The following is a 21446-nucleotide window of genomic DNA, read 5'->3' on the forward strand; positions in this document are numbered from 1 at the left end:
CTCACAGGAACGGAAGGTAAGAGAGTTGATCTCCAGCCTGCCAGCGGCGATCGTTCGCTGGCAGGCTGGAGATGTGTTTTTTTTAACCCCTAACAGGTATATTAGACGCTGTTTTGATAACAGCGTCTAATATACCTGCTACCTGGTCCTCTGGTGGTCCCCTTTGTTTGGATCGACCACCAGAGGACACAGGTAGCTCAGTAAAGTAGCACCAAGCACCACTACACTACACTACACCCCCCCCCCCGTCACTTATTAACCCCTTATTAGCCCCTGATCACCCCCCTGTCATTGATTACCCCCCTGTCATTGACCAACCCCCTGTAAAGCTCCATTCAGACGTCCGCATGATTTTTACGGATCCACTGATAGATGGATCGGATCCGCAAAACGCATCCGGACGTCTGAATGAAGCCTTACAGGGGCGTGATCAATGACTGTGGTGATCACCCCATATAGACTCCCTGATCACCCCCCTGTCATTGATTACCCCCCTGTAAAGCTCCATTCAGATGTCCGCATGATTTTTACGGATGCACTGATAGATGGATCGGATCCGCAAAACGCATCCGGACGTCTGAATGAAGCCTTACAGGGGCATGATCAATGACTGTGGTGATCACCCCATATAGACTCCCTGATCACCCCCCTGTCATTGATTACCCCCCTGTAAAGCTCCATTCAGATGTCCGCATGATTTTTACGGATGCACTGATAGATGGATCCGATCCGCAAAACGCATCCGGACGTCTGAATGAAGCCTTACAGGGGCATGATCAATGACTGTGGTGATCACCCCATACAGACTCCCTGATCACCCCCCTGTAAAGCTCCATTCAGATGTCCGCATGATTTTTACGGATGCACTGATAGATGGATCCGATCCGCAAAACGCATCCGGACGTCTGAATGAAGCCTTACAGGGGCATGATCAATGACTGTGGTGATCACCCCATATAGACTCCCTGATCACCCCCCTGTAAAGCTCCATTCAGATGTCCGCATGATTTTTACGGATGCACTGATAGATGGATCCGATCCGCAAAACGCATCCGGACGTCTGAATGAAGCCTTACAGGGGCATGATCAATGTCTGTGGTGATCACCCCCCTGTCATTGATTACCCCCCTGTAAAGCTCCATTCAGATGTCCGCATGATTTTTACGGATGCACTGATAGATGGATCCGATCCGCAAAACGCATCCGGACGTCTGAATGAAGCCTTACAGGGGCATGATCAATGACTGTGGTGATCACCCCATATAGACTCCCTGATCACCCCCCTGTAAAGCTCCATTCAGATGTCCGCATGATTTTTACGGATGCACTGATAGATGGATCCGATCCGCAAAACGCATCCGGACGTCTGAATGAAGCCTTACAGGGGCATGATCAATGTCTGTGGTGATCACCCCCCTGTCATTGATTACCCCCCTGTAAAGCTCCATTCAGATGTCCGCATGATTTTTACGGATGCACTGATAGATGGATCCGATCCGCAAAACGCATCCGGACGTCTGAATGAAGCCTTACAGGGGCATGATCAATGACTGTGGTGATCACCCCATATAGACTCCCTGATCACCCCCCTGTAAAGCTCCATTCAGATGTCCGCATGATTTTTACGGATGCACTGATAGATGGATCCGATCCGCAAAACGCATCCGGACGTCTGAATGAAGCCTTACAGGGGCATGATCAATGACTGTGGTGATCACCCCATATAGACTCCCTGATCATCCCCCTGTCATTGATCACCCCCCCTGTCATTGATAACCCCCCCTGTCATTGATAACCCCCCTGTCATTGATCACCCCTCTGTAAGGCTCCATTCAGACATTTTTTTGGCCTAAGTTAGCGGAATAATTTTTTTTTTTTCTTACAAAGTCTCATATTCCACTAACTTGTGTCAAAAAATAAAATCTCACATGAACTCACCATACCCCTCACGGAATCCAAATGCGTAAAATTTTTTAGACATTCATATTCCAGACTTCTTCTCACGCTTTAGGGCCCCTAGAATGCCAGGGCAGTATAAATACCCCACATGTGACCCCATTTCGGAAAGAAGACACCCCCAGGTATTCCGTGAGGGGCATATTGAGTCCATGAAAGATTGAAATTTTTGTCCCAAGTTAGCGGAACGGGAGACTTTGTAAGAAAAAAATTAAAAATATCAATTTCCGCTAACTTGTGCCAAAAAAAAAAAATTTCTATGAACTCGCCATGCCCCTCATTGAATACCTTGGGGTGTCTTATTTCCAAAATGGGGTCACATGTGGGGTATTTATACTGCCCTGGCATTCTAGGGGCCCCAAAGCGTGAGAAGAAGTCTGGTATCCAAATGTCTAAAAATGCCCTCCTAAAAGGAATTTGGGCCCCTTTGCGCATCTAGGCTGCAAAAAAGTGTCACACATCTGGTATCGCCGTACTCAGGAGAAGTTGGGGAATGTGTTTTGGGGTGTCATTTTACATATACCCATGCTGGGTGAGAGAAATATCTTGGTCAAATGCCAACTTTGTATAAAAAAATTGGAAAAGTTGTCTTTTGCCAAGATATTTCTCTCACCCAGCATGGGTATATGTAAAATGACACCCCAAAACACATTCCCCAACTTCTCCCGAGTATGGAGATACCACATGTGTGACACTTTTTTGCAGCCTAGGTGGGCAAAGGGGCCCATATTCCAAATTCCAAAGAGCACCTTTAGGATTTCACAGGTCATTTACCTACTTACCACACATTAGGGCCCCTGGAAAATGCCAGGGCAGTATAACTACCCCACAAGTGACCCCATTTTGGAAAGAAGACACCCCAAGGTATTCCGTGAGGGGCATGGCGAGTTCCTAGAATTTTTTATTTTTTGTCACAAGTTAGTGGAAAATGATGATTTTTTTTTTTTTTTTTCATACAAAGTCTCATATTCCACTAACTTGTGACAAAAAATAAAAACTTCCATGAACTCACTATGCCAATCAGCGAATACCTTGGGGTCTCTTCTTTCCAAAATGGGGTCACTTGTGGGGTAGTTATACTGCCCTGGCATTCTAGGGGCCCAAATGTGTGGTAAGGAGTTTGAAATCAAATTCTGTAAAAAATGACCTGTGAAATCCGAAAGGTGCTCTTTGGAATATGGGCCCCTTTGCCCACCTTGGCTGCAAAAAAGTGTCACACATCTGGTATCGCCGTACTCAGGAGAAGTTGGGGAATGTGTTTTGGGGTGTCATTTTACATATACCCATGCTGGGTGAGAGAAATATCTTGGCAAAAGACAACTTTTCCCATTTTTTTATACAAAGTTGGCATTTGACCAAGATATTTATCTCACCCAGCATGGGTATATGTAAAATGACACCCCAAAACACATTCCCCACCTTCTCCTGAGTACGGCAATACCAGATGTGTGACACTTTTTTGCAGCCTAGGTGGGCAAAGGGGCCCATATTCCAAAGAGCACCTTTCGGATTTCACAGGTCATTTTTTACAGAATTTGATTTCAAACTCCTTACCACACATTTGGGCCCCTAGAATGCCAGGGCAGTATAACTACCCCACAAGTGACCCCATTTTGGAAAGAAGAGACCCCAAGGTATTCGCTGATTGGCATAGTGAGTTCATGGAAGTTTTTATTTTTTGTCACAAGTTAGTGGAATATGAGACTTTGTATGAAAAAAAAAAAAAAATCATCATTTTCCACTAACTTGTGACAAAAAATAAAAAATTCTAGGAACTTGCCATGCCCCTCACGGAATACCTTGGGGTGTCTTCTTTCCAAAATGGGGTCACTTGTGGGGTAGTTATACTGCCCTGGCATTCTAGGGGCCCAAATGTGTGGTAAGGAGTTTGAAATCAAATTCTGTAAAAAATGACCAGTGAAATCCGAAAGGTGCTCTTTGGAATATGGGCCCCTTTGCCCACCTAGGCTGCAAAAAAGTGTCACACATCTGGTATCTCCGTACTCAGGAGAAGGTGGGGAATGTGTTTTGGGGTGTCATTTTACATATACCCATGCTGGGTGAGAGAAATATCTTGGCAAAAGACAACTTTTCCCATTTTTTTATACAAAGTTGGCATTTGACCAAGATATTTATCTCACCCAGCATGGGTATATGTAAAAAGACACCCCAAAACACATTCCCCACCTTCTCCTGAGTACGGAGATACCAGATGTGTGACACTTTTTTGCAGCCTAGGTGGGCAAAGGGGCCCATATTCCAAAGAGCACCTTTCGGATTTCACAGGTCATTTTTTACAGAATTTGATTTCAAACTCCTTACCACACATTTGGGCCCCTAGAATGCCAGGGCAGTATAACTACCCCACAAGTGACCCCATTTTGGAAAGAAGAGACCCCAAGGTATTTCGTGATGGGCATAGTGAGTTCATAGAAGTTTTTATTTTTTGTCACAAGTTAGTGGAATATGAGACTTTGTAAGAAAAAAAAAAAAAATCATCATTTTCCGCTAACTTGTGACAAAAAATAAAAAGTTCTATGAACTCACTATGCCCATCAGCGAATACCTTAGGGTGTGTACTTTCCGAAATGGGGTCATTTGTGGGGTGTTTGTACTGTCTGGCCATTGTAGAACCTCAGGAAACATGACAGGTGCTCAGAAAGTCAGAGCTGCTTCAAAAAGCGGAAATTCATATTTTTGTACCATAGTTTGTAAACGCTATAACTTTTACCCAAACCATTTTTTTTTTTTACCCAAACATTTTTTTTTTATCAAAGACATGTAGAACTATAAATATAGAGCAAAATTTCTATATGGATCTCGTTTTTTTTGCAAAATTTTACAACTGAAAGTGAAAAATGTCATTTTTTTGCAAAAAAATCGTTAAATTTCGATTAATAACAAAAAAAGTAAAAATGTCAGCAGCAATGAAATACCACCAAATGAAAGCTCTATTAGTGAGAAGAAAAGGAGGTAAAATTCATTTGGGTGGTAAGTTGCATGACCGAGCAATAAACGGTGAAAGTAGTGTAGGTCAGAAGTGTAAAAAGTGGCCTGGTCTTTCAGGGTGTTTAAGCACTGGGGGCTGAAGTGGTTAATCTGCAGAGAGGACACTGCTTCTGGCTACACCTTCTGCCAGGAACTTATACTTTACTGGTGAAGCACCAGGTAAATAAGAAATAAGATTTTTGGAACATTACACAACTCAACTACCTGTGAGAGGTTAATCTGCATAGTCTCGGAAAGGGTATAATGTACAAGAATTCTTCTTACACTACAGCTAAAACAGTACAATTCAACCTCTTGCCCAAAAGGGGCCGAACATTATCCCGAATCAGTGTACTATAGGTTGTTGATTCAGCTTAATAGCAGTATATCTCAGAGAAGTTAAACATTTGTAGGATTGGAATGCTAGGAGATGACTTCAGACTGGCAGAAAATTTAAGGTGTACAAAGGGCCCTCCTTACTCTTCGGGATATTCAGATGCTGGATTGTGAGGAAAAGATCATGCAGTTGGATTTCAACATGCCTTATCCTTTTGTTCAGCGGCAGGAGCGGACACAGACAGCAGATGGCCCCTGTGCAAAAAATGTGCCTGGGCCCCTCCACCCCCCATGCCAAATTTTCAACCTAACCTACTTCCTAACATTACATACAGCAATACAAAACATAAAAAGGGTAAGGTTACTTTCACACCTGCGGCACTACAATTAGTCCGGACACAAAGCACAGCATGCAGCTGTTTGTGTCCCGCTGATTCTCTACATTATTGCCAGACTGTGGCCGGATCTCTGCAGTACCCCATTATAGTTAAGGGGGCCGGCGGGCATTCTGTCTGCATCCAGCAGTGCAGGATCCAGTGAATTCCAGCAGGCTTTTCTCTGTCCAGTGACATCTCCTTAGATGTAGATCTTCTCTTTCTTCATCTTCTCCTTTCAGACCAGACCACCATGATGATTTCTTTCAGCCATATCTTCTCTCTGCAGAGTTTGACAGACAGACATCTTAGTTTCCTACTTTTCCAACATCCTCCAACCTTCTGAACATGCCATCCTGCCACCTCTAATACTGTGCCCGCTGTGCTCCCCAATACTATACTGCAGAAACAGATAAACCCCCTGAAAATACTAGTACCAGATAGTGACCCTTCAATAATTATTGGCACACAGTGCCCAAAAAATAACTGCGCCCAGGAAACAGTGTCCCCGACACTAATAATGTAAAGATAATTTCCCCCAAAAATAATGATGCTAAAAAATACATTGTTGTATGGCAGTAAAAAACTAAAAAACCTCCTCTTAGTGCCCCCAGTATAGTCAATGTCCCCATAGTGCCCCATAATTTGCACCAGTATAAAATACTCCTATATAGTGCCCCAGTAGATTCCCCCATAGTGCTCCTTCCCCAATCCTATGGTGCCTGACATAATGCACCAGTATAGAGTGCCAAAAATGCCCCTATAGAGTGCCCCAAGTAGATGCCGTGATAATGCTCCTCTCCCTCCTTCCCCATAGTGCCCCCATAATGTATGCCAGTATAAAATGCCACTATAGTTCTCATCCTCACCCCCATATTGCACATATAGTTTGTGCCAGTATAAAATGCCCCTATAAATGCCCCCAGCAGATGCCCTCATATGGATCCTCTCCCCCCATAATGCCAGTATAATTCTAATATATAGGGCTCCTAGTAGATGCCCCCATAGTGCTCCTCCCCCATGTGTGCCAGTAAAGAATGCCCCCATAGTGCTCCCCCCATTTGTGCCAGTAAATAATGCCCCCTAGTAGATGCCTACATAGTGATTCTCTCTCCCATGTGTGCCAGTAAATAATTCCGGCTGCACAGGTGGTATGTCCGCCCCTTGTTGGCGGAATAGGTGTTCTCTTACAAGTGAAAGTATTGTCTGGATACCTTTTTGCGCGTTCAGGAAAGCGAGCGGCCCACCGGGGTCTTCTGCGCAAGCGCGCCCACAGGGATTCTGCAGAAGAGCGGTGGCCGTAACCAGGGGAGACCGAATGACAACCATGAGGTAAGTGGGGATGAATTTTATCCTAAACGGTGGGAATTTGTTAATCAAATATATTTACAAAAATGATCACTGTCAAATCAGTAACAGATTTAACAGTGATCATTATGATGGGATAACCCCTTTAAGCTGATCACAGAATTGTCTTGCTGCAGAGACTTTCATTGATTGTATCTAGCATGTGGAGGAACGCAGCAGCAAGTATTCAGTTTCCCTTTCTATTATCTTAGAATACCACAATACAGTATTTGGTATTGTTTTTTTTTTTTACATTTGTAAACAGACAATGCTGATAAAACGCGTGATAACTGGTATTTTGCATATGCAATGCTAGGTTTAAAAGTGCTTTGTTTCACCTCCAAAAAAATTAAATGGTCAGTCAGCAGATTTGTACCTATGAAACTGGATGCCCTTTTGCATTTGCACTTGGCAGATGAAGGCATCTGTGTTGGTCTCCTCTTCATATGTACCCACAATGCTGAGAAAAATCATATTTTAATATGTGCAAATGAGCTTCTAGGAGCAACGGAGGCTCTGTTTTCACTGCAACTGCCGTGTCCTCTGCCCTTTGACAGGACAAGGCAGTGAAAGTGTCATCACGCCTGGCTCTGTCAATCAAAGTGGAGAGGATGCAGCAGTTGCAGAAAAAGCAGAGTCTCTAGGTGTTAACGGCAACGTTGCTCCTAGAGGCTGTTTTGCATATATAAAACTTCATTTTTCTCAGCAATGTGGGCACATACAGTGCTGCCCATAATTATTCATACCACTGGCAAATTTGGACTTAAAGTTACTTTTATTCAACCAGCAAGTGATTTTTTGACGGGAAATGACATAGGTGTCTCCCAAAAGATAATAAGACGATGTACAAGAGGCATTATTGTAGAAAGAAAATAATAATAATTCTCAGCTTTTATTTACATTTGAGCAAAAAGTGTCCAGTCCAAAATTATTCATACCCTTCTCAATAATCAATAGAAAAGCCTTTATTGGCTATTACAGCAATCAAACGCTTCCTATAATTGCAGACCAGCTTTTTGCATGTCTCCACAGGTATTTTTTCAGGTTGGAGGGTCTTCTTGCCATCACCCTGATCTTTAGCTCCCTCCACAGATTCTCAATTGGATTCAAGTCTGGACTCTGTCTGGGCCACTCCAAAACGTTAATGTTGTTGCCTGCTAACCATTTCTTCACCACTTTTGCTGTGTGTTTTGGGTCATTATCATGCTGAAATGTCCACTGGTGCCCAAGGCCAAGTTTCTCTGCAGACTGCCTGAATCCTCTTGTATTGCTCTTTTTTCATGATGCCATTTACTGTGATTAGGTTCCCTGGTCCATTGGCTGAAAAACACCCCTAAAGCATTAGGTTCCCACCACCATGTTTGACAGTGGGGATGGTGTTCTTTGGGTTGAAGGCTTCTCCTTTTTGCAGTGTGCAGTGCCCGTTGGATTGTCTGCCTTGAGACATTGCCCCCAGCAGAGCCCAGATTCAACAGGATGGCCTTGGTGGTGATGCTTGGATTCTTTTTCACCTAACTATCCTCCTGGCCAGCACAGGTGTCACTTTTGGCTTCCGACCACGTCCTCTGAGATTTTCCACAGTGCGGAACATCTTGTATGTTTTGTTCAAATGTAAATAAAAGCTGAGAATTTTTTTTTTTCCCACAATAATGCCTCTTGTACATCGTCTTATTATCTTTTGGGAGACACCTATGTCATTTCCCGTCAAAAAATTACTTGCTGGTTGAATAAAAGTAACTATAAGTCAAAATTTGCCAGGGGTATGAATAATTATGGGCAGCACTGTATGAACATGCAACCCACACAGATGTCTTCAGCTGCCAAGTGCACATGTAGCAGGTCAGCCAGTTTCAGAGGTACAAATCTGCTGACAGATGACCTTTAAGTTGTTAAAAATCATATGGAACATAGTTTTTCATATGATATCATTAACAACTACACCTATAAATATCTGGTGACCCATTCACTTTTCCAGTGTTTGGTATAAACACCCACACACATAATGATAGTTAAGGTGAGTTTTAAAGATATTAGGGCTGGTTTTCCTTGACTCCCCTTGAGGAAGATTATGCCTAGCATAAAGATGCATTCAGTCATCTGTTTGCTTTTAATTGACCTCATATTTTATCCATCTGTAATCTCCAGACTTGGCAATAACATCTCAAACTGTGACCAATGTGGACATCCGATTAACTGAATTCTTGTTTTTGGCACACAAAAAAGGTTGGGGATTAGAATAACACTAGTGCTATGTGTCTATACATTTAACCTACTTCCCTATTACTAAGAATTACATCTCCAGTTATATCCACTTTACTATTCAAGGTATAGACAGAAAAGAGTAAACATTTTAATAGTATTAGCAACCTACAGCAATGGGTTTAGATGCAGTGTATGAAGCTCTTATTACTGTCATTAGTTAAAGGGTTTATCCCATGACTAATTAAAAAAAATAAAAACCAGAGATCATATAGTACATGACAATCTATTTCTAACAAAGCTAGAACCAGCCCTGTACCTCACATAGATCCAGAGATCTCCCCAGTCATTGCTCTGCTAGATTTATATCAAGCTGGCAGCTCAGGGGGAGTGTCTTTTCTGCTGCAGCTCAGGGGTGTGTCCATGCTCTCCCTATCACAGCTCAGGAGGCAGTTCAAAGATGAGACTGAGCATGTGCGGCAATATCAGTGAGCTGGACAAAGAAATAAGAAAAAAACAAAAAGCAGGTGGCGTTATACAGGTACATTTTATTGAATAACTCATTGGCTATGCAAAATTTTTAATAACATGCAATTACAAAAGAATTAAGATCCAGGTGCTGGTTTGAAAACTGTAGAAAAATGTTCGTGGGACAACCCCTTTAATATATATTGTGTCTTTTTCGACCAATATTGAATATAGCCCTCAGGCATGAATTGAACTGACTTATTAAAGTTGATTTATTAAAACCTTGATCACCAGTGCAGTTAATACTTTTGGCAAATATGTATTTAAAAATAGCAAAACCAGTAAAATGATGATTATTTTAGCAAATGTTAAAAAAATTGAAAAGACATAGAAGTACATGGAAGGAAAGGATATGGTAAATGTGATTCATCACTAAATAATCACACTTGCTACAAGGCATTATTCACTAATCCCACAGATTACTGGACCCAGCAGGGGTTCTAGAAGTTCGGTAACTTTTTATATTGTATATCACACATCTTTATAAAGAATGCTTTACATGCAGGGTTGATGAGTAATTCTTGACCTTTTACTCAGTGCCAGATAGGCATAATCATGGTGTTACTGCCATGCTGAGACTGGATTAATGCATTTTCCAATAGTGAGTTCTACTTTATGACCAGAATTGACTTCCATCCTAACTCAAAAAAATTATTTTGTAATTTTACAAATCCATTTACACATTCCAACTGATTATTCATCTTCCCAAGTAGTAACTGGAAACTATTTAGCTAAAATTGGAATTTCTATGTGTGAATAATGTTTGTTTGACTTAAATTATTACATATAATGTACCATTGTGCTCTTTTTGCTAAAAGGAAAAGTGCTTTTTTATTCTTTTTCTCCTAGAATAAAGAGATAATATTTTTGAAAAATACAGTTATGGAATGTGATGCTTGTGGTAAGTAGCTGCTCACTATGTAATGTTTGGGAAATTGTGGCATGAACACAGTTTTACTATTTTGTCAATTGGTTGTTAATGAATACCCTTGGATGGTAACTTCAGACATGGCCTAGGAGTACCTCTTAGCCCATGTGGCTCATGCAAGGAAGTCTGTCAATGTTGAATGTTGCCATCCTGTAGGCTCATAAGCCCAAAGTGAAATGACATTGTTACCAGCTGTGCTTGACTGCTGAAGCCAATCACTGTTTCTGTTTGGCTGCAGCGGTGCTGTGCAGGTGGTAGCAACATCATCACTGCATGACAATAAGATAGACCATCGGGATCAGCATAGCAGTGGTCTTGGAGTAGAGCAGGTTTTAAATGGTAATAAATATTTAGTTATTTTATCATATACTCGGCATTCAGACACTTTTAAATTTATCAGACAATCCCTTTAAAATATTAGGAAATTGTTCTGCATTAAAGAGGACCATGAAAATGATATATATAAATATATAGTTTTTAACCCAACAAATCATAAACCCCCCAAAATTAGTTCTCTGAATATAGCTAATAAAAATTGTAAAGTGCTGCCCATAACATTTTCCCATAAATCCTGGAGATTTTGGGTGGGGGGAAGCAGATGTATCAGTTGAAAAAAAAAACAGCCCCTCCCTAGGTGATAGGTCCTCTTTAACAAAGTAACAAAGTTCCCATAGCAATTTGCTAATGTTTAAGCTCCATCCATGTTTATTCTTGTCAATAATAATAATAAAAAAACAAAACATGATGATAGGTCCTCTTTAAAGGGGTATTCGCATCTGGACATTTATGGTATATTGACAGGATATGCCATAAGTGTGGACTATACCTCAGGGATCCACCTCTATTTTGAGAGCAGGGTCCAGTCTCACAACCGCTGTGAATGGAGATGTGGCTGAATATGAACAACTCTGTTCACTGCTATGAGAGTTCCAAAAATAGCCGAATACACTCACCTGATTATAGAAAAACTTAAAGGGGTTGTCTCATCTCAGACAATGGGGCATATTGCTAGGATATGCCCCCATTGATAGGTGCGGGTCCCATCACTGGGTGCCTGCATCTATTTCCTAAATGGTGCCGCGATTGGCCACTGCTCCCATTCACCTTTATGGGCCCAACAGAAATAGTTGAGTCAGCGCTCGTCTATTTTCGGCAGCCCCATATAAATGAAGGGAGGGCGGCTGCACATGCACAGTGAGCCACTTTCAGGGCTCCGTTCTCGATATAGACTGCTGGGACCCACACCTATGAGGCAATGTGGGTATATCCTAGCAATATGCCCCCATTGTCTGAGATGAGGCAAACCCTTTAATGACAGGAAATTTCACAAAGTGTAGCTTTCCTGTAGTATAATCTTGCAGCACTGAGGACTTGATGGTGTTGGCGGGTGCCAATTGCTGCATTGTACCTTGCATTACCAAGTGATTAAGATAGTGTTATCCCAAAATTGTTATAAGTATCTAAGCTAAGTACATTTCATTTTAGTTCAAAAGAGTAGAAGTCTTCCATACTCAGTGGAGTTGGCTGCGGTTTTTGGCTGTGCCACTAACTCCTGCACTTGCTGCCCTTACTTGTCAGCAGCCCTATTTTTCAAATTCCATTTTTTATTTAGTGCTATATTTGAGTTTACTGGAATAACTAAATACGAGATTAAGAGGGATCTGGAATATGCTAGGAAAATGAACCATGTTATTGTAGGTTATACCAAATAGGAAATCATAGATATTTTTGTGTAGTGCCCAGTTCTGATGTATGTCTACTATTTAGTCTCTTGTAGGCAAAACACTGTTCTGCATTGGCAGAAGATATTATTTCCCTTTCCAGAGAATCTTTAGCTTTCCTTCTTTTGTAACTGATGCCAAGACAAAGTAATTTTACTATCTCAGTAAGCCAATGCAGCATCTCAATTGCCAAAAGAAAAGACAAAAAACAAGTCATATCCCTTGATATTCACGTCTAACTGAGCCAAACAGACATACGGAGGACAGCTTATAAAACAAGACGTGTTATTCCACAGTGAGCAGGTCACAGGGGAAAAAAGAAGGAATTAGAGGAAATTGCTCCTATGGTCTGTTGACATGTAGCAGCAGACAGTACGCAATAACCTGTTCTAAATAAAGATTTCATTATCTAACCTCCATTCTGCGTATACGTGTAGCCACCTTGTAATTAAAGGGTTTTCAGGGAAAATTACATTTAGATTCTCATATGTGCTTGCATAAAATGAAAGAAATTTGTTATATAAATGTCACTTCATAGAACTTTAGGAGAACTTTCAGAATTTGAAATGGAAACTGGAACACAAGGTGATTAAGATTTAGTTAGGCCAAGTACTAATACCTTTATGACCCCAATATGTTAAAAGAGCCACAGGAAATTATTACACTTGTCCTCATATTCATATTCCATCAGGATATTCATTATGTTGGCATATCATCCAATACTATGTTGAAACTAAGCTAGTACACGTAAGTCTAAGGTGCTTAAAGAGCAACTATTGTTAAAATATTTTCTTAAACCTAGTATAATTGAATATAAGGAACTTGGTAATATATCTTATAGAAAAAATACATCTTTTCCCACTTATCAGACTGCTCTGATAAGTGCCTACTACACTGGTTGCTATCTCTTGATTCAGTGATAATATTCATACACATTAGTCCATAGACTGAGAGTTCATGTTACAGTTGCTGCCAATAGAAGTTTATAGAGCAGGGAAGGGAGGGTGGAGCAGTTACAGAAGAGACACAAACACATCGTTTTTACTATCTCACCCCAGCGCTGGATTTGCACTGCTTAGTATTGCAGTATATAATGTGTCCTCCTTGCTGCTTATTATGACTGTGTGCTATGGAGATAGGGGAAAACGATGTGTATGTTTAACTCATTTTTCAAGACTTTCCAAGATCTAGCAAGACTTTTCTATCTAGCAAAGTTTTGGAACCCATGAGGTCCAAACATGTGTAAATACAACTTATATTTAAATATAAGGTATTTGTTTGAAACCAATTATTTGTTTTTTTGTTCTTCATAGGTATACATCCAGTTCCCAGTAAAAGTCAAGTTGTTACTATAGCTTATCCAAAAAGATGTGTTCCTAATCCCTGCTTCTCAGGAGTCACCTGTACAGAAACTTCATCTGGATTTAAGTGTGGCCCATGTCCACCTGGGTATACTGGAAATGGAACTCATTGTACTGACATTAATGAGGTGAGGCATGTTGATAAGAAAAGTACAATTTAAACAACTGTTAGTTAAATTCCATTATACACACGTGATTCTTGTCAATACAATGAAACTGTACTGAAAATTATACTAAGTGATTATGTACTAATTGCTTGAAAGAATGTCCTTTCTTTCATTCTTCCTATCCAAATGTTACAATTGTGATGCGTTTAAAATGAAAAAATTTAATAAAAAGATTTTTACAAGAAAAGTACAAGGTGTTAGTAAGGAAACACCCATCAAAAATTAAAATGGGAGGGGAATATGGTGATCCTGTTTTAAATACAAGCTCTGGGGGAAAGGGAAAACACTTGTTGGACCATGTCAACAATTTGGCAAGCATCTTAAATGCTTCAATTTTCAAATGATAAGGCAGGCGTGTGTCACATGAAACTGGTATAGAATTTCACAAGAAAAAAAAATTGTATGCTTCATAACATAACTTTATTTGTTCTCATGTTAAAACAGAAAGGCTAGTTTCACATCTGCAGCATGGATATCCGGCCTCCTGATCTGGCAGAGATTGATGTGAATTGGTTGGTCAGACATAAAACAGCATTTAGCCAAATCTCAGCATTTTTGCCAGAACACAGCCAGATCTCCGCTGGCCCCCATTATACTTAATGGGGCCGGTGGGCATACCATTTGCATCCGGATCCAGAGAATTCCAGCAGGCTATTCTCTGCCAGAACAGCCTGCGGGAATACACGCAGCAAATGGGAAACCAGCCTAATTTTTCTTCTGTACTGGCAATGTGAAGGATGGCATTATGCAAAGCACAACATGTTGAGATTATCCCCTATCTGGTGAGCGAAGCACACATGTTATTGCAGACTATTTTGAGCAATTCCATGCTGGAATTCTAGTTCCTAAACTTTTTGGTTTGGAAACTGCACTATCGGCAAAGGGAGGCCCGTTTGGGTGGCATTTGTTGAAATCTTCTTCAAAAATTGTTTGATATGTCACACACCTACCTTCTAATTTGAAAAACTGAAGTTGAATCCAAGAAATAAAATTAATTAGACCTTTCATGTGGTTGTACAACAAAGAATTGGGGGTGGCCAGGCATAGTGTGTGAAATAAGAAAAAAAAAAAAACATACTCCCCTGGTCTGATCCACCCTGTTTCATGATCTTGGATAACCCGTTTTAAATCGGATTAGGCCCAAAATACTAAAATAATAAACTTCTCAATATACTTATTGAACTCTTCAATGTTACTCCACTGCCAATATCCAGGTCTCTCATCACATCTCTGTATAAACTCCCATGTGATGACATGATATCTATAGGGATGACATGTCATGTGAACAAGCCAACCAGTCATAGCCCATGTCAGAATTAACGTTCATCATAGCAGTCCCACCTGCAGTGATACGTGTCATTTTTAATGAAATGCATACAAAATTCTGGTCTTCATCTGAAGTTCTTATTAAACACTAGTCTATGTCTGCTAACGTTTTCATTTTAGTTTATTCACATTTCAGACTTTATAGCACTAAATCAAAAAGCTCATGCAGTTGTTTTTTTTTTTTACGTAGGGTGCATTGCATTTTATCTCTAGAAGTCAAAGGGGAAAAAGAATGCCAAAGAAACACAATGAATACTGTGGTTTAAAAACTAGTACTAGATGTTAAAGTTAGTATTAAAACATTCACAGTGTCCTTTTCTCCTAAACAAAATTCTTGCCCATCATTGTTATCATAGAGACTCTCAGAGCATCTAATCACAATCCAGGGCCAGGGGTGACACAGAGAGGTGTGACTAACTTTAAGATTTAGGCCTAGTTCACACGAACGTATGGCTTTTTCAGTGTTTTGCGGTCCGTTTTTAACGGATCCATTGTTCAGTTTTTTTGGTTCCATTGTGTTTCCGTTTTTCCGTTCCGTTTTTCCGTATGGCATATACAGTATACAGTAATTACATAGAAAAAATTGGGCTAGGCATACCATTTTCAATAGATGGTTCAGCAAAAACGGAACAGATACGGAAGACATACGGATGCATTTCCGTATGTGTTCCGTTTTTTTTGCGGACCCATTGACTTTAATGGAGCCACGGAACGTGATTTGCGGCCCAATATAGGACATGTTCTATCTTTCAACGGAACGGAAAAACTGAGATACGGAAACGGAATGCATACGGAACACATTCCATTTTTTTTGCGGAACCATTGAAATGAATGGTTCCATATACGGAACACAAAAAAACGGCCCGTACACTCGCAAAAAAAACATTCGTGTGAACTAGGCCTTAGGGGGACTTTCTTGAAGATCGTTTGTTTGCTTAAAGTCTGCGTTGATGAGGTTGCACAAAATATATCAAATGATGCATATTATTCTTTAAATTTGGCGCATCTTTAATTCTAAAACTTTTGTGTTATGCCCCTTAATTTTTTTTTATGCCACCACTGACACGGAATGAGTTTGCAACTTTTTTTTAGCAACACTTTTAAATAGTTGCAGTGATACATTTTCTATCAGCAGCATACCTATGAAACTGGCTGACCTGTTACATGTGCACTTGGCAGCTGAAGCTATCTGTGTTGGCCCCATGTTCATATGTGCCCGCATTGCTGAGAAAAAGGAAATCTAAATATATAGAAATGAGCCTTTAGGAGTACTTGGAGTGACAGGGCCAGGCAGACGTGATCACATTTACATTGCCTGTCCCTGTCAATCAAATAGTAGAGGGTACAGCAGTTGCAGAGAGAGCAGACCTTCTAGGTGTAACAGCAACGCCCCAGTTGCTCCTAGAGGCTCATTTCCATAAAAACTTCATTTTTCTCAGCAATGCGGGCACATATGGTATGAACATGCAACACACACAGATGCCTTCAGCTGCCAAGTGCACATGTAACAGGTCAGCCAGTTTACATAGGTACAAATCTGCTGACAGATGGCTTTACCATTCCTTTTTCAAAAGTGGTGAGAGTGGCATACAATTTACCACCAGAATTTTAGAGCAGAGGGAATGATAAAAACACACGAGAAACAAGTGTTTTCGCTTCGGTGTATAACTTAAACCACTGATAATTTAGACCAGTTCCATTTTCCACATTTACATTTTTAGACAAAAAGCTGTGAAAAGGTATATTTGCTACACTTATTCCCCTTTCACATGTCAGAGAATCTCAGCACATGTACCCATTGACTTTAATGTGTGTATTCACATATCAGTGGTTTTCCACAGACCGTGAGTCCCTGGTGACACCATGGAAGCATGCCCTATTTTTGTCCATGATTACAGATCTTTAAAAAACATTAAAATCTATGGGTCTGCGAAAACCACGGGCACAACATGGATGCAATCATGGACCATTGGTAAGAGATTCTCTGCAAATTAATTTTCGGCCTAACAGTGTCTGTGAAATACGAATGACACACTGAGAGCAATTAACGGACACAGACAAAAAACTTATTCTTCATAGACATCTTCACAGATGGGCCACTTACTATCTTGTCATGGATGTGACATTAGTGTATATTATATATATCAGTGTATTGTTGGCCAAACCTGCAGATAAAAGCGTGTTCGTCTGACAGTCTTTAATGTATGGGGATCTTCTGGCTCTCCCCCAATAGATAATGTTGAGGAAGAGAAGGATCAGTCAAAGTGAAATGTTTTTCCCCAATCCTTTTTTTTCCTTGGAGATAAGCTACCACTAGAGTTGTCTGGAAGCGGCTTTCCATCCTCTCCTCATTGAATACACATACATGGCTGAACCGAACGTGGATGTGTGTGGGGGAGTCGGGAGAGATAGCTGTCAGCCAAGTGGACGTTGGCCAACAGTTACTGAATGTGTACAGTCACCTTTAGAACATTGCAAAGTCCAAAGGAAGTGAGCTTTCTTCTCAAGAAGACAACAATCAAAAATCACAAAGATGAGATACATTTAGCAAATTGTAATCTTGCGTTTCTACTGCGGTTCACTTGATGTTCACACTATCCACTTTACAGGGCACAGCCAATCTTCCGCAAATGTTGTAATTTCTTCCACTGCTGCTCTCCTATGGATGCTAGACTCCCTTACAAGAAACAAAGTTACAAGGATTCCAAATAGTGTAGTACTGCTAGTACAGCTGACTTTCTACACAAGCTTTTATTCTACTCACACACATTAAAAATACTGTCAGCATATAAAACATATAGTAAATGTGCTACTTGAGGTCCACCCAACTCAAGTTTTGTCTAGGTCTCTGTCACATTAGCTGCATTTGTGTTAGTGTTGGTGTGCAAGGTGGTTGCTGTGAACATTAAATTAATAGCAACAGAGACGGAAGATTATGGTCTACTACATTTAGTTTATCTTTGTTATTTATAGAGCAGAGCTGGCCACATTTCCAACATTGCAGATTAATAATACAGGTCATTAGTAGAGTTGAGCGGACACCTGGATGTTCGGGTTCGACGAGTTCGGCCGAACTTGAAAAAAAAGTTTGGGTTCGGGACCCGAACTTGACCCCGAACCCCATTGAAGTCAATGGGGACCCTAACTTTTGGGCACTAAAATAGTCCTGGAAAGGGCTAGAGGGCTGCAAAAGGCATCGAAATGTGCTTAAGAGCATGGCAACTGTTCTGCAAACAAATGTGGATAGGGAAATGACTTAAAATAACATAAAATACAGAAAAATTAAAAATAACAATCTGGATCTAGGAGTAGGAGGTTGAGGAGGCGGTGGATGGGTGGATGTGGCGGTGTAGGTTGACGTGGCGGTGTAGGTGGAAGCGGCGGTGAAGGAGGAATAGGTAGCCAACACTGATTTGTGTTATTTTTTATTTTTAAATTGGGGTATCCCCCAAAATATTGGGACATATAACAAAATAAAACAAAGAATAAGTGCTCTTGAGTACAAGAATGGATGGTTGAGGCTGGTATAAATGTCTATTCTGCACAAGGTACGGACAAGTCCTGTGGGATCCATGCCTGGTTCATTTTAATAAACGTAAGCTTGTCCACATTGGCTGCGGCCTGTGATAATGCTCTCTGCCGTGCTAAACACACGTTCACACTATACACTGGCTGCAGGGCAGCTTAGCACCTCCAAGGCTGACAAAGCTTTTCCACATTTTGGCCATGCTAACCCTGCCTTCTCAGGTGCTGGTGGTGCCCCAGCTGCGTTGGTGACCTCTTTCACCTCCTCTGCCTTCGCCTTGTGCTTCCACTGTGCCCCCGCTGTAAGGTGGGAATGCTATCATCAGCGTGTGCTTGTAGTCGCGCATCTTCCGATCAGTAACAGATGTTTTCACTAAATTTAGTTCCCTGTTAGCAATGCAGAGCAGGGGTTCATTCACGGCAAAAGTGGGTTCTTGTCACCCAGCAATACAACAGGCGATTTTGAGAGATTTAGGCCCCTGTCACCCAGGCACAGCAGGGGTTCATTCACGGCAAAAGGGGGTTCATGTCACCCAGCAATAGAACAGAGAATTTTGAGAGATTTAGGCCCCTGTCACCCAGGCACAGCAGGGGTTTATTCACGGCAAAATGGGGTTCATGTCACCCAGCAATAGAACAGAGGATTTTGAGAGATTTTGGCCCCTGTCACCCAGGCACAGCAGGAGTACATTCACGGCAAAAGGGGGTTCATGTCACCCAGCAATAGAACAGAGGATTTTGAGAGATTTTGGCCCCTGTCACCCAGGCACAGCAGGGGTACATTCACGGTAAAAGGGGGTTCTTGTCACCCAGCAATACAACAGACAATTTTGAGAGATTTAGGCCCTTGTCACCCAGGCACAGCAGGGGTTCATTCACGGCAAAAGGGGATTCATGTCACCCAGCAATAGAACAGAGGATTTTGAGAGATTTAGGCCCCTGTCACCCAGGCTCAGCAGGGGTTTATTCACGGCAAAAGGGGGTTCATGTCACCCAGCAATACAACAGACGATTTTGAGAGATTTAGGCCCCTGTCACCCAGGCTCAGCAGGGGTTCATTCATGGCAAAAGGGGGTTCATGTCACCCAGCAATAGAACAGACGATTTTGAGAGATTTAGGCCCCTGTCACCCAGGCACAGCATGGGTTCATTCACGGCAAAAGGGGGATCTTGTCACCCAGCAATAGAACAGAGGATTTTGAGAGATTTTGGCCCCTGTCACCCAGGCACAGCAGGGGTTTATTCACAGCAAAAGGGGGTTCATGTCACCCAGCAATACAACAGACGATTTTGAGAGATTTAGGCCCCTGTCACCCAGGCACAGCAGGGGTTCATTCACGGCAAAAGGGGGTACATGTCACTCAGCAATAGAACAGAGGATTTTGAGAGATTTAGGCCCCTGTCACCCAGGCTCAGCAGGGGTTTGTATACGCCAAAAAAAGTAAAATGTCACCCGACAATTGAAAATAAGAATTTTTTCAATTTAGGGCACTAAAATTGAAACTGTTTTGCATTAAAATGGCTATAAAATATGGATGTAAAAGGCAGTAAAATGTGCTTAAGAGCATGGCAACTGCTCTGCAACAAATGTGGATAGGGAAATAACTTAAAATAAAATAACTAAAAATTACAAATTATTAACCTGCAACTCAGAGTGGATATGGAGTCAGAGGTTGAGGAGGCGGTGAATGTGGTGTTGTAGGTGGCGGCAGCAATGGAGGAGGAGGAGGTAGCCAACAATGTTTTTTTTTTGTTTTTTTTTTATTGAGGTAGGTAGCCCCCAAAATATTGTGACAAATAAAAAATAAATAAAACAAAGAATCATTGCACTTGACTTGAGTACAAGAATGTATGTTTGATGGTGGTATAAATGTCTATTCTGCACAAGGTACAGACAAGTCTTGTTGGATCCAAGCCTGGTTCATTTTAATGAACGTGAGCTTGTCCACGTTGGATATGGACAGACGGCTGCGCTTGTCTGTGATGACGCCCCCTGCCGTGCTAAACACACGTTCAGATAATACACTGGCTGCAGGACAGGCCAGCACCTCCAAGGCGTAAAGGGCAAGCTCAGGCCATGTGCCCAATTTGGAGACCCAGAAGTTGAAGAGGGTAGTCCCGTCATTCAGTACGTGTAGGCATGTGCACACATACTGCTCCACCATGTTGGTGAAATGCTGCCTCCTGCTAAGACGTTCCATATCAGCTGGTGGTGCTGGTTGTTGTGGCGTGCTGACAAAGCTTTTCCACATGTCAGCCATGCTAACCCTGCCTTCTGAGGTGCTGGCGGTGCCCCAGCTGCGTTGGCAACCTCTTCCTCGTCCTCTGCCTTGTGTTTCCACTGTGCCCCCGCTGTCAGGTGGGAATGCCACCAGCAGCGCGACTACCAGCGTGCGCTTGTACTCGCGCATCTTACGATCACGCTCCAGTGACGGAATTAAGGACGGTACGTTGTCCTTGTAACGGGGATCCAGCAGCGTGGCCACCCAGTAATCAGCACAAGTTAGAATGTGGGCAACTCTGCGGTCGTTTGCGGAGACACTGCAGCATGTAATCGCTCATGTGTGCAAGGCTGCCCAGAGGCAACGAAAAGCTGTCCTCTGTGGGAGGTGTATCATCTGTGTCATCTGTATCCCCCCATCCACGCACCAGTGATGGCCATGAACTGGTCTGAGTGCCACCCTGCTGTG

The 21446-nt window shown here is 41.8% G+C and overlaps 1 protein-coding gene across 1 annotated transcript in view; it reads left to right on the plus strand.

The window, feature by feature from the left end:
• The window catches only part of LOC120991617 (cartilage oligomeric matrix protein), a 156189-nt gene that overhangs the window by 28544 nt on the left and 106199 nt on the right, over positions 1-21446 (plus strand). The window contains exons 3-4 of the mRNA XM_040420417.1: positions 10578-10629; positions 13691-13866. Of these exons, the coding sequence (XP_040276351.1) occupies positions 10578-10629; positions 13691-13866 (228 nt within the window). The remainder of the gene's footprint in view (positions 1-10577; positions 10630-13690; positions 13867-21446) is intronic.

This window comes from Bufo bufo, chromosome 2 (genome assembly GCF_905171765.1).
Source record: "Bufo bufo chromosome 2, aBufBuf1.1, whole genome shotgun sequence".
NCBI classification, from domain to species: domain Eukaryota; kingdom Metazoa; phylum Chordata; class Amphibia; order Anura; family Bufonidae; genus Bufo; species Bufo bufo.